General features: G+C 39.3%; 1 protein-coding gene and 1 pseudogene across 1 annotated transcript; one reads left to right on the top strand and one right to left on the bottom strand.

Annotated features, from left to right (window-relative positions):
* The window catches only part of LOC117715615 (polypyrimidine tract-binding protein 1 pseudogene), an 8,072-nt pseudogene extending 3,851 nt beyond the window's left edge, over window positions 1–4,221 (bottom strand).
* A 4,969-nt stretch (window positions 4,222–9,190) lies between these two features.
* Window positions 9,191–12,532, top strand: LOC117695770 (olfactory receptor 5P66). Its single transcript, XM_076917825.1, has 2 exons — window positions 9,191–9,338; window positions 10,100–12,532. Exon 2 carries the CDS (start codon window positions 10,129–10,131, stop codon window positions 11,071–11,073), a length of 945 nt encoding a protein of 314 aa, XP_076773940.1. The 5' UTR covers window positions 9,191–9,338; window positions 10,100–10,128; the 3' UTR covers window positions 11,074–12,532.
* Window positions 12,533–14,876: the final 2,344 nt, after the last annotated feature.

Here is a 14,876-nt window from a genome sequence, read left to right as displayed (position 1 = left end):
ACCTCTGTCATCTCTCCTAACTAAAAGAACCTGGCTTTGTTCTTGGCTTTAGAATGAATGTCACCCGAAAACCATCCTCTCAAATCTTTTCTCTCAAAGTAAATAGCTGAGATTGGCTATGAGACTATAAGTCTTCACCCCCATCAGAAACCAGAATGACTGAGTTAACTGAAATTATGGGAAGCACAAAGCATAGCTTCTAAAACTTAGCCAATTTATAGATACCGCTGAACACCTGGACAGTCCCTATACTACAAAACGTTGGAGCATCTGATCTTCAGCCTCTGGCCCAGGATGATCAGACAGACCTAGTGACACAAAATTATTAAGGGCTGATTACTCTGTCTTGGCAAATATAATCAGTCGACTCTTCTGCAAATGTGTCCCTTTTTTGGACAGTGTTTTTGTCTGTAGATGAAAAGAGGCAATTGTTGCCTAGTGGCTGTCTCACCACAACCGGAGTAACTCCAAAGATGCTCAATTTCTTCTTAGAATCCAAGACAGGAAGCTGTCAGGAGCAGACATGTCTCTAAGCAAAATGAACATTAATACAGAAATGTTTTGTAATGTCAATTCAGTGGACTTCTGACATTTTGAAAACCAACTATCCATGTAAGGTAATCTGGACTGTTGTCTGTTAATTCCACTCAGCTACTTCTAAATAAAACATAGAAAACACCCTAACAATAAACTCAGAGCCATGAATTTGCTATAGGCCCTTAACTCACAGGCTAACCATCTCAAATCAGTTAAAAATGTTAAAGAAGGACTGGGTCTAACCCTTGTATTCCTAAATGTGTTATATAGGCACAGTGCCTATGAGACAATAGGCATTAAGTGAGATTGATATTCTTAATATTCTCACTTTTATATCAATAAGAAACTTGTACCAATGAAAACCTTAAATTTGAAATCAAAGCAAATTTTGTACCATTTAAGAAATTATAACTTCAGCTTAGTAACAATTATAGAGATTTCTACCAATAGGTTATGGCTATGCAATAAATCCTAGCTATTCTGCCCTGTTCCAACAAAACTACTATTTTCCCCCTAGAAAGAAAATTTCTGTTTGAATTCTGGAATCTAGTCTTCTGGAAGCCTGCCTCTGTCATGTCTAATCCATATAATTCTGGGAGTTTTCTATGAGGGTGTGCTCCCACCATCCTTCCATTTCTGCCTCCCTGCTCACAAATTCCCCAACACTAGGGAATCCAAACTTTCAGGCACCAAAGGCTGTCCAACTTTTACTGATGCCTAACTTCTTACCCCATCCCCCCTCCTCCAATTACTATGAGGGTATGCTCCCACCATCCTCCCATTCCTGCCTTCCTGCTCTCAAAATTCCCCAACACTAGGGAATTCAAACTTTCAGGCACCAAGGCCGTCCACTTCCACTGATGCCTGGCAAGGCCATCCTCAACTACCTATACAGGTGGAGCCATGAGTCCCTCCCTTTGTGTTCTTGGGCTGGGGATTTTAGAATGGCTACTCCAGCTTGTTTCTTGGGACCATTTGGTTGAAAAATTGTTTTCCAGCATTTACTCTAACGTAAAATCTGTCTTTGTCAATGAGGTAGGTTTCCTGTATGCAGCAAAATGCTGGGTCCTGTTCACATATCCAGTCCATTAGCCTATGTCTTTAATTGGGGAATTGAGTCAATTGATGTTAAGAGATATTAAGGAACACTGAGTGTTGCTTCTTGTTATTTTTGTTATTAGAAGTGGAATTATCTTCGTGTGGCTATCTTCTTTTGAATTTGTTGGAAGAGGATTATTGTTATAAAACTGCTTTAAATGGAAAGTCTTCCCTCTCCACCAAGACACCATCTGGGATGGGGTAGATGTGGCCAGTGCTGGCCCCAGGACAATAATGAGCCTGTAGTCACTACCATAATATACATCTGTGACCATAAAAAAACTGCTGCATTGCCTCAGCCCCACAGGCATAAAATCATAAATATTTACACTCTTCCACGCCTTTAACAAAACCAGGGTGCAGGGAACCCCTCCCATAGAAACAGGCTAGGATTGAGGTGGGCTTGTGGGAGGGATATTAAGGCCTAGAGGTCAGCCACTCAACTGGGCAGTCAGAAAACAGAACTATGGTCCAAAATTTGAAGGTAGAAACCCACAAGCCTCAGAGCTTTTTCTCCAGCCTTGGCTTGGGCCCACCTGTATGTTGGTCACTGGAAGGAAGGAGCACAGGGGACACAGAAGCTTAGAGTATATACATACAATTGTATCATTGCTATAAAAACTTATGTAAAACTATATCTTTTGCATATAAATGAGACTCGGGTATTTGATCAAGTGGAAATATTGCTAGGCCACTGGTGTCTGTGACCACACGGAATCGAATACAAAGGTCAAATGAGGCTCAGCAGCTGAGGATGGCCTGGGCCCTCTGGACTGACCAGGAACATGGGAGAATCATGTCACTTGATTATAGGGTGTAGGGGAGTGGCCCCAGCTCTTGCACAACATTGGGGAGCCACATGGCTCACCTGCAGGTCTAGAGGACAACTGGTGGTCTTAGAGGGTGGATGTGCGGCCGTGAGGCACACTGGTTTGTAAGGCACAGAAAGCCTTACAATCAGAGCCTGCACAGCCTCCTCCACAGAGCCCATCTGATTCAGTGCCATCTTGAGGTCCTTCTGGAAGAAACTTGAAGCCTTTGACCACACCGCCATTGCTGGAGAAGAGGCTCTTAAGGTCATCCTCTGACACAGACAGCAGGATGTTGGAGAGGTGCAGGGTAGCTGAGGGTTGGAAGGTGTTCTAGAATTTCTTGGAGCCTGGTTTCTTGAAGTGGTGCAGCGGGGAGCTGCCATAATTTTTGGTCAGACCCTGTTCCTCACAAGGAAGCTGCACACTCTGATGCTTTGACAGTGTGATGCACACAGACTTCCCATGCAGTTTGTGCCTGTTCAGGTGGCTCATGGCCAGCTGGGCCTGGCTGCCTTCTGCCATCTGCACAAGTGCATTCTCCTTCTTATTAAACAGGATCTTCACCTGTTGCAGGTTCTTATCGAACCTGTTCTTATTGAACAGGATCTACATCACCATAAACACTGAAGAGAATAAAGACGCTTTGGGTGTGACTCTCTCAGGGTTCAGGTTGCTGACCAGAAGGACAGAATTCCCAGCACCTACCAGCCCTGGGATGGCAATGTGGCCAATTGCAGCAGCAGCAGCAGCAACAGTGGAGGGTATGGCCAGGGAGGCCAGAGCTCCATGGACATTAGGGACAGAGAGGCCTGTGGCCTGAGGGATGGTAAAGGTAGGAGGGAACCTGGCTCCTGCATACGGAGAGGCTGACATTATGCCGGGTGCACCAAAAGCTGCTGCCATGGTCTGGTCCAGTGAAGGCTGGCTGTCTCCAGAGGGCAGGTCAGGCAGAGTGTAATCTCTGCTCTTGTCATTGTATTTGACATTGAGACTGGTGAGGTTGGAGACGTCGATACGCAGTGTGCAGCAGGCATTGTAGATATTCTGGCCATCCAGGGACAGCTTGGCATGCTGCGTGCTCACTGGGTCAGCATACTGCAGCAGTGCCTGGAACTGGCTGTTCTTGGTGAACGTGATGATCTTCAGGACTGTGCCAAACTTGGAGAAGATCTGGTGTAGCAAGTCCAGGGTCACTGGGTAGAAAAGGTTTTCCACAATGATCCTGAGCACTGGGCTCTGGCCTGCCATGGCCATCCCTGCATCCACAGTGGCAGCAGAGGCTGCCAAGGCCAGGTTTCCAGACTGGACAGAGTTCACAGCCTGCAGGGCTGCCTGGACACGTGCCTGGTTGGGCAAGCTGTCGGTTTTGAGCTCCTTGTGGCTGGAGAACTGAATGTAGATGGGCTGCCCACGAAGCACGGGCACCACCGACATGTAGTAGTTAACCATGGTGTTGAAGGCCTCCTCTGTATTCATTTCAATGAAGGCCTGGTTCTTCTCCTTCAGCATAAGGAGGTTGGTAACCTTCCCAAAGGGCAGCCCCAGCAAGATGACCTCGCCCTCAGTGACATCACTGGGTAGCTTGCAGACATGGATGACTCTGGAAGGAACTCCTGTGCTCCTGCTGTCACCCTTGAACTTCTTGCTATCGTTTCCATTGGCTGCTGAGGCCAAGCTGCTCATGATGAAGGTGCTGTTGCTGACACACAAGGAAAAGAGCTTGTAGGCTCCCTGCTTTTGTACCAACTGCTATGTCTGGGATGATGCCGTCCATGGCACACAGAAGAGATTAATTCTTAATCATAGAGCATGAGTAATTGGAGTTTTGTTTAGGCTATTTCCCCCTGTGTCAATGAATTCAAGACTCTTTCCCACTTTCTCTTCTATTAAATTCACTGTATTTGTTTTTATGTTGAGGTCCTTTATCCACTTGGACTTGAGCTTTGTGCACCTTACACCGATCAGAATGGCTAAGATCAAAACCCAGTTGACAACACATGTTGCCGAGGATGTGGAGAAATAGGAACACTCCTCCATTGCCGGTGGCATTACAAACTGGTACAACTCTGAAAATCAATCTGGAGGTTCCTCGGAAAATTGGAAATTGATCTACCTGGAGACCCAGCAATACCACTCTCGGGGAATATACCCAAAAGATTTCCCACCATGCCACAGGGGCACAGATTCCATTATGTTCAGAGCAGTCTTGTTTGTGATAGCCAGAGCTGGAAACAACCCAGATGCCTTATGACTGTATGGATACAGAAATTGGTTCATTTACACAATGGAATACTACTCAGCTATTAAGAACAAGGACATCCTAAGTTGTGCAGGTAAATGGATGGTACTAGAAAATACCATCCTGAGTGAGGTAACTCAGACCCAAAAGGACAAGCATGGTATGTACTCACTGATGAGTGGATATTAGCCTAAAAACCCTAATACCCAAGATATAGCTCACAGAACTCAAAAAAGTCAACAAGCTGAAGGGCCCAGGAAGGAATGCTTCAGTCCCACTTGGAAGGGAGAAGAAAGCAACCAAAAGTGGGCATGGGGCTTGGGAGGAAAAGGGGATGAGGGGCAGAGAGGGGAACATGATTTTGTATTGGGTGGAGGAAAAGGACTGAGATCCCTGAGGGCCAGCAGACAGAATGAAAACATGCAACTTCAAAAGGTAAGAAGTTGGAGGACCATCCAGAATATACCAAAGACTTGGGAGGTGAGAGACTTAGAACTCAAAGAGAGAGACCTTAGATGAAATGCCCTATATTGGTGAGAGGAAACTTGTAGAGCCCATATCTGGCAGAAAGACAGGGCATCAAGTGAGGGATGGGGCTGCCATCTCACAGTCAAATAATTGTCTCACAGACCCATAATTGTTTCCGTCTGAAAGAATTGCAGTATTGGAAATGGAGAGGGGCCCTGAGGAAAAGAAGGTCCAGAGACAGGCCCAAAGTGGAATCCAGCTCAAGGGGAGGCCTCAAGTCCTGACACTAATTCTGAGGCCTATGCAGTGCCCACAAAAAGGGACCTATCATGACTGCCCTCTGAAAGACCCAACAAGTGGCTGAAAGAGTCAGATGCAGATATTTGCACCAAACCAATGGACAGAAGCTGCTGACCCCTGCAGTTGAATTAGGGGAAAACTATACTAGTAGGAATATGGAAAACATTAGTTCTGAGTGTGATTTGAAGTCTAGGGAATTAGCTCAAGAGGATTCAGAGGAGCAGAATTTTAATGTGTTGCCATTGAGGAAGAATGCAGTTGCTTTTATCCCTTGTCCAAAGAGTCTACCTGAGGCTAAGGTAACGAGATTTAGATTAATTGCATTGACAAAAGAAGTCTCAAAAAAAGCTAGTTTAGACTTTGTTCTGAAATTCACTCTTATGAGAAACATTTTGACTTAGAAAGGAAAAAAATATAAAATGTATGGTTCAAAGATTAAAGAATTACCAAGAAGTAGAATGGAGTTACATCTTGTGTTCAAGGATATTAAAAGAATTAAAAGTGGGGTGACTTTGGGGCAAGATGCTACTCAGTTAAGCATAATGTTTATGCACTTAGAGTTACACTAGGGATAGTTATATCATGGTAGGTATTTTTATAACATGGTTGGTTGTTTGTTTTCATGTGGACATAAGGAGATATGATTGAATGTCATATCAAGAAGGGATAAATTGTGATGGCTATTCTCAGTTGTCAACTTGACCATATCAGCAATGAACTACAATGGAGAACTTATAAACATCATGTAAAAGGTAAAGAAAGACTTAGGTTCAGGTGTGGTGGAACACTCTTTTAATCCCAGCATTCAGAAGACAGACGCATGCAAATTTCAGAGTTCAAGGTCAGTGTACAGAGAAAGTTCCAGAAAATCCGAACTTAGACAGGAGAAGAGTTGGAAAATAGAGAGCCAGTGATGATGTGTAATAAACCAAAAGTTCCAGCCTGAGCAATAGCAGAACTCAGCAGCTTCACCCAAGCATCTCTGGCTTTAGAGTCAAGAGTAGAAGGGCTTACTAGAACAGCTGATGCTGGTGTGCTAGAGCTATGAAATTAATAGTAATTAAGAGGAGACCAACATCATTGAAGTGAAATCTTCTGGAACATGTTTTTTTAAGTACAAAAGAGCTATGTTCCAGAGATAGCCAAGGTTGTGACTCTTGCTTCAGCTGGACTTGGTAGTCTGTAAGAATCATCCAGGAAGTACTGATTTTGAGGGCATGAAGATGTCACATAGAACAGCTGAGGCTTGGCATTGTAAGAGGCCAGGAGAAGGTCATTGGTGAAGGTGCAGTCTCAGTTGCAGTTTACAGCCCAGGACTGAAGGGGTCATGCAAAGAAGTTGAGTCTTGGCAACAGGAATAGAGCCTATGAGAAGATGTTGGTAAAGCCTAGTTGGAGTGGAAGACCCCAGCATATTGGAGATACCAGTTCCATGGTATAATCACCAATAATAGCAGCAACAGTGTAATAGAGACAATCAGACCCTGGAGTGCTACAATGGCAGAGCTGGAGGTGTGACCTAAAGTGCTTTTCAGGATCCCAGAAAATTATGTGTGGATCCCAAATACTGGAACAGGAAGCTGTAAAGTTGAAGTTGCCTTGGAGACCCCAAGATGAAAGAGATGCCAGAGCTGTAGGGTACCTGCTGAGGAAAGCTGCTCACAGAGAATAGAACTAGCCCAAGTGAAATAATTATGTTTAACTCAACAAAACTAAAGGAGATGGACATCAGCCATGCAGATGCAGAATTTGGAGTTTTCCAGTTAGTTTTTGGACCCGCATTTCCTCACTATGATGTTTTTGAAATAGTGATGTATATTCTGTGCCATGATATGTTGGAAGTATGTGATCTGCTTTTTTATTTTGCTTTTATAGGTTAGAGTTAAGAGATTGCAACGAATTTAGAAGACACTTTTAACATTGGACTTTTAACATTGTTGGGACAGTTATAGACTATGGAGACTTTTCAAATTGATCTAAGTATATTTTGCATTATGCTATGGCTAGGCATGGCCTCCAAAACTCATGTGTTTGAACAATTGTATAGGGACCAGGGAGTGTATTGTGTTGATTTGAATATGATTGACCCATGAAAAGTGGCATTATTAAAATATATTTCCTTGTTGGAATAGGTTTGACCTTGTTAGAGGAATTGTGTCCCTGTGTAGGTGGGCTTTGAGGACTCCCATGTTTATATTGAACTCATTGTGGAGTGAGAGCCTCCTCCTGGCTAGCTGTGGAAGATAGTCTCCTCCTGGCTGCCTTTAGATAAATATGTAGAATTCTCAGTAGCTCTTCCAGTACTAAGTATGCCTGCACAATACCATGATTCACACCATGATAGTAATAGACTGATCCTCTGAAACATTTAGCTATCCTTAATTAAATGTTTTCCTGTATAATAGTTGCTTTGGTCAAGATGTCTCTTTACAACAATATAACCCTAAGACAGTACTTAAGAAAATGTATTGCATCACTCACTACAATACTTACATGAATGAAGATACTGAATGAAAGATAATGCTGTCTATTTAAAGCTCATTATAAGATAAAAATAAAATATAAAATTAACTTATAACCAGCACTTACCATAATTCATTACCATGTACCACTAATAATTTATCAAATATAAGTGTAGCAATTGTCACATAAAAGAAAAAATGTCAGATTGAATACTGAAAAATTGTGTTCATGGGTAATGAATGACTCGTTTTCATCTGAGATAACGATCCCTGGGTATTGGGATTCACATTAGAATTCCAAGATTCTTCAGAGACTTAGTCTCCATGGTTAACAATGCTTGTGGGAGACATGTAGGAAGCTATAAAAACCATCTTATAATTATCTTGACTTTCTCAATTTAAAATGAATCCTTATTCCAAAAGGTGAGTGTACTGCTGACTTCCCTCCACGTTGAAGAATGGTTTTGTTTTTTGAAAAATGTGTATAGTATATTCATAAGCTGCAGTTGGGAAATCAGCCAGATGTAATCAAGAAAAATTAATTAAATCAACTATTTGTCATAGGCTGATTTCTATAAACAGCTTTCAAATCTTTATTATTTACCCAACACTAAAAAAACTAGAAACCCATGGACTCTAATGGCATGTAATCTCAGTGCTCAAGGAAAAAAATGTTGAAATATTTACTAGTTTTACATAAATTAGTAATTGTATGACTATTGTTTAGTGAAAATAAAGACTCTGTTTACCTGTCTACACACTCTAGCATAAAAAGTTCCAGGCATCATGGAAAAACACAAGAAAATAGAATGGAATTCACAATACATGAGAGTCTGTTTGCTTCTAACAGGGTGAACACAGGTAAACAATATTGCAGGTTGAATGTTTACCCCCTTGGTCTCTATTGGCAATCACATTATTTAATTCTCTAGTCCTTCAGCTAGAAAATGCCATATCAGTAAAGAATTTGGTGATTGTGTGAATAATAAGCACATACTAATATTACAGGAAATAGTATTCACATATTTGCAAGTTATTAGAATGATAGTACAAAGGACTTGATAAAGCCTTGATCTAATTAGTGTTAAACTATTTAATAAATTTATCATTGTTCTTCCCATTTATAATTTAAGTATGAATTATTTATTATCTCTTTTCAGTTCTTTCAAGAAATCTTCTCTCTTATAAAATTTGGCCTTAATGTAATCAGATTACTGGTAGTCTGGATGATCCATGTCCTTAAGCAAGGACACTTTTTGGAAACAAAAAGCTTAATCGTTGCCTCTTCCAAATTAAGATATGCTTGCCAAAAATACACATGAGTGGGTCTATGGCTTCCTCTACAGGTCTGCCTTATATGGCATTAATGGGAAGAGAGGCTTTTGATCCTATGGAGACTTGTTGCCCCAGCAAAGAGGAATGGTGAGACCTGGATTGGGTGGGTGGCAAAGGGAGTTGGAGGGGTTGGTGGGTTTGTGGAGGAGAGACCAGGAAAGGAGACAACATTTGAAATGTAAATAAATGTAAATAAATAAAATAATCAATGAAAAAAAAAACACATGCTCTTCACCTATTTTGACACTCTAAATTTATTGAGTACTAAGAACAGATTAAATTCACTCTGCCTGGGGTTCATAGTCTCATTTAGTGCTTTTTATGTAAAGTTAAGTTACTAAACATTTTCAAATCACACATTTTATAAACTATACAATTCAATCAACAAGAGTCCTAATATTATTATGGAAAAGGCAATAAGCATCACATAATCTATTAAATCCAGCACAGGTAATTTAGAAAGAATTGTTAAAGGTCAGAAATTACTAAAGGCTTCATTATAAGTTTTACATTTGAAAATTCTAATTTTTCTTCTACATATAACTGTTTTATGATTTTCATAAGTCTCACACTAACATTCTTAGTCTTAAATCTATAGGTATATTTTATCATATACAAAATGTATATGATAAAACAAGTAAATTATTTATAGGAAATTTCTAGGATTTAATTTTGATATTTTTGATAGATTCTATGCATTAAAATATATAAACACTAAGCATTCAATCTAACACCCCAATTACATGTTTTAAATCACATATTTATAATAACTTTAATCTGTGTTAATGGAACTGCAGCCACACATATATGCATCCTATGGACCCCTCCCTGTACTCTCTCCATCACAGCTTGGATCTAGCAGCAGCTACACTGTCCCATGGCTTTCCTGGAAGATGGGAACCACACTGCAGTGACAGAGTTCATTTTATTGGGATTAACAGATGATCCAGTCCTTAAAGTTGTCCTCTTCACCATCATCCTGTGCATCTACCTGGTGACTGTGTCTGGGAACCTCAGCACCATCCTTCTCATCAGAGTCTCTTCCCAGCTCCATCATCCCATGTACTTTTTTCTCAGCCACTTGGCTTCTGTAGACATAGGCATTTCATCTTCTGTCACACCCAATATGCTTCTCAACTTCCTGCTGGAGAGAAATACTATTTCCTACCTTGGATGTGGCATCCAGCTCAGCTCAGCTGCTTTCTTTGGTGCAACTGAATGCTTCCTTCTGGCTGCCATGGCTTATGATCGGTTTATGGCAATCTGCAACCCACTGCTTTATTCCACCAAAATGTCCACACAAGTCTGTGTCCAGTTGATTGTAGGATCATATATTGGTGGATTTCTTAATGCAGCCTCCTTTCTATTTTCCTTCTTTTCTCTTCTCTTCTGTACACAAAATAGAATCAATGATTTTTTCTGTGATTTTGCTCCTTTAGCTGAGCTCTCCTGTTCTGATGTCAGTGTTTTTGTAGTTGTTATCTCATTTTCTGCTGGCTCAGTTACTATGATTACAGTGTTTGTCATAGCCATCTCCTATTCCTATATCCTCATCACCATCCTCAAGATGCACTCCACTGAGGGCCGCCAGAAAGCCTTCTCCACCTGCACTTCCCACCTTACTGCAGTCACTTTATTTTATGGAACAGTTACATTTATTTATGTGATGCCTAAGTCCAGCTATTCAATGGATCAGAACAAAGTAATATCTGTGTTCTACATGGTGGTAGTCCCCATGTTGAACCCACTTATCTACAGCCTTAGGAATAATGAGATTAAGGGTGCCCTGAAAAGACATTTTGGTAGGAAAACATTCTCTTAGATATGTCTTCAAATGCATTATGTTGTCACATGCTATACAGTCATAATAGTACATAGACATTGTATTAAATGGAAAATTGATATTGATTGGAAATACATGTTATGATACAATTTAACCAGACTTTGAGTTTGGTAGTAAATGTACAGTCTGAGTATTCATACATCATATAGTAAAGCATAGATTCATAATAAGTTGTACCTAACAAATTTCATGTATAACCAAAATTTTTTACACAAAATAATATTGTCAAAATTATCAGTTATATTTATATTTTAAAATAATTCACTGCTATGTTAAAATTATTGACTGAATAAGTTTTAAGTCTGTGTCCATTTTCAATAAAAGCTCTCTTTAAGTGTGTATAATAACTATTGTTGGAGTCAAGCACATGTACAGAGAAAATGACAAGGTGGACTAGGCCATAAAATTACTGGAGACACTTTTTATTGCAGTATATAATCTCTTTAAATAGTACTTTCTATATCATAGGCATTCCATCTATCTTCCAATACTCTATTGGAAATTTGTAGAAACATTGATTGTTTGTAGGAAGAGTATCCCATGTGGTAGAAATGAGATACTTCAGGATAATATGCTACCATAGGAAACATTTTTTTTTTTTAATTATGAGAGTTGAATCCAAAGCATGGAAGTATCAAGGTACTCTATTCCTAAGCCATAGTCCTGAAAACCTCTGAGAATCTTTGTTTTTATATGCAAATGCCTGTCATAAGTTTATATTGTTCTTTCCAACTTATTTCCTTACGCTTAGGGACCTCATCATTGGATCAGTTCATTTCTTTAGGAACAAAAAAATTATTTTCTTTCTCCCCACCCTCTGTCTTGATATTTTATCAGATAGTTTGTAGCTTTGAGACTCATGTTGATCTACTTCCATTCATTAACAGCTGACCTCTTTCACAATAAATAATGCCAGTAAGACAGCTAATTTAATATGTCAATTTAACTATGATTTGGTTCTCATATATGTGATCCAGTACTAATACAGGCAAACCTTGGATGATATGAATCCAAGCATAATTGAAAGAAGCAGATTATCTCTCAGAGTCAGCAGCATTTTCTGATCTTCTCACAGATAGAAGAATTGGTCTCTGAAAGAATCTTCTGCTTCCAGTGTGACTTTAAATTCTAAGTTGTAGCACCACCTCCTTTTGGTATCCTTTTGGTATCTACCCTGTGGAATTAAAACTGAAGAGTTGTGCAATTTTCTGGGGAAACTTTTTTTATCTGTTTCTCATTTTGTATTTGAATTGTATGAGGCAGTCCAATAAAAATCTGTCAAGAAAGATTTGATGTGTAAAAATGTGTAAATGTGTTTGTGTGCACATTTATATAAACTATATGTGTTTACAGGTGTGCATAATCTTGTTACTCTGAGGAAACCTAATACAACAGTTCACTAGATTTTTATTTCTATCCTTCAAACTCTAATTCAGTCTATGAGTATCATCCATGGCCATGACTTTTAAATAAATTTTATTCTTTTCTAAGATTCTGAACTTTTGCATTTGGTAATTTGGTTTTTGATTTGTTTTGTCTTCCGATTATTTGTCTTCTATCACATGTATAGTTAACAAAGATTTTCATTTACTTTCTGGGAATCCTCTGCACTTGACTGATTGTTTCATTTGCAGTGCAATATCTTTAGAGTTTTATGAGGTCCCACTTGTCAATTGTTGCATTAATTCATGGGCAAATGGAATTTGATCTGTAAATTATTTTATGTACCTACATCTTGGAGAAAATAATGTTTTCTTTAAGCAGTTTCAGAGTTTACGGGTCCACATTGGTATGTTTTATTCCATTATGAGTTGATTTTGCACAGGTGATCAATATGGGTCAACATTGGTTGGCCAATCCCACAAGTTCTACACCACCTTTGCTCCAGCACAACTTTCAGGTAAGAGAGATTTTAGGTTGAGGGTTTAGTGGCAGGGTTATGGTCCAGATTTCATTTTCTGTATCTTGCATACCATGCTAAAGAGACTAGAACACAAGGGTGAAGAATCCAAGTCTGTACAAGCTCAAATTCAATGTTCAATGAGTTGAGTAGAAGTTCTATTTAGCAATAGGATCCAATTGTCAGTTTTCAAAGAACTACTTCCTATTATAGTCTCACCCTGGGTTACTTAGAGATTTCCATGGAACCTCCTCAGCCAATAAGTAAACCAAATGTAACCCAGTTCCACCACTAGAAGACTTGCATGGTTACAAATGACTGCTTCACACTCTGTATCCTGCATTAGTAGGTGTCCTCACTAGGCTCACCCTCATAGATTTCAGGAAACTTGCACTGCACCAGTTTTCCACATCTATTCCCCCAAAGTCCTCAATTCTAGCTGTCATTCACACACTCTCCTTCATTATTCTTCCAACTACTTGATACCTTCCAGTCTCATCCACACCCACCATCAGTTCACACACAAAATCTGTTCTATTACCCCCACCCAAGGACATTCAGGCTTCTTTCCTATATACTTCCTCTTTATCTTCCCTTTCTGGGTGTATAAATTGTAGATTGATTATCATGTACTTAATAGATAATATTCACTTACAAGTGAATATATATTTATTAGTCTTTCTGGGTCTGGGTTACTTCACTCAAGATTATCATTTTCTAGTTGCACCCCGTTTGCGAATTTCACAATGCTATTTTTTTGCTATCTGAGTAAAAAAATCTCCATTGTGTAAAGTACTACATTGCATAAATCATGTCTGCTTATGTGCTTAATACTGTGTAGTTTTTATTACTCTAGATCAAAGCACAACTATTTCAAATATCTCTTGCATATTCTGCATATGTGAGTACACTTACATGCGTTTATGTATGTGTGTCTGTTTTATATGGCAAGCCTACTACAATGCTAAAATGTTTTCTCTTATATCCTTATTCTCTTCTAATTTATTCTCCATGTATCAGCCATAGCAAGAAATCTAAAGATAGTTTCTTTCTTAAAACCTCCAAAGATCTATACTACTTACTATGTCTTAGCAATTGTTGAAATGCCATCATGGTCATTCAGACTAATCATCATCTAGACAGGCTCTAGAATCAGCTATTGAGTGAATTTATGGGCATGTTTGTGAGGAAGTTTCTACAATTGTGGTAACTGATATAGGAAGAGCCAATGTAAATATGACACAGTTCTCATGCCAACACTAAGTTGACTATAGGAACTTAGTATATTTTAATGCATAGTACACTAATTGTTACATATTTGTGACTTGTTTTTCCATAGTACTAGATGTTTTATTTAAATGGTTTTAAAGTCTTTCTCTGGACTCTAATTTCCACATACTTCTTGGACTTGAGTAAATGTAAACAATTAACAAAACTCAATGGATGAAAGACAAGGCACTTTCTTTGCCTGAAATCTTGATTCTGCTGATTGTGGGCTATAGTACGGGGCATGTAAACCATCTCTACAGATTAAAGAAAAGGTTGTAGTCACTAACATTTGTCATCATTGAAGTCTCACTCCTTGAGGACACTAATGATCAGCTTTGCAAATCACTAACACAAGGAGAATCTGTATTGACATTATTATAAATATGGAGGACTCCGTCTCTGACTATCATCCTGGATTTTATTCAATTAACTTTTTAACAAATTGGTAAGTATTGTAATATATAAATTTGGTATTTCTTATTTTAAAAAGTAATAAGGGATCACTTACAAAGGAAAGGAGAGGAACTGCTTGAATACCTCAGGACTAGTTGGAATAACATAGCAGTGAGTCTCTTGAATTTCAGGGTTTTATTTATTGATGATATTGAGGAGC

This window comes from Arvicanthis niloticus, chromosome 1 (genome assembly GCF_011762505.2).
Source record: "Arvicanthis niloticus isolate mArvNil1 chromosome 1, mArvNil1.pat.X, whole genome shotgun sequence".
In the NCBI taxonomy this organism is placed as follows: Eukaryota; Metazoa; Chordata; class Mammalia; order Rodentia; family Muridae; genus Arvicanthis; species Arvicanthis niloticus.
The sequence above is the reverse complement of the archived record's forward strand: the minus strand, read 5'-3'. Positions and strand labels throughout refer to the sequence as shown.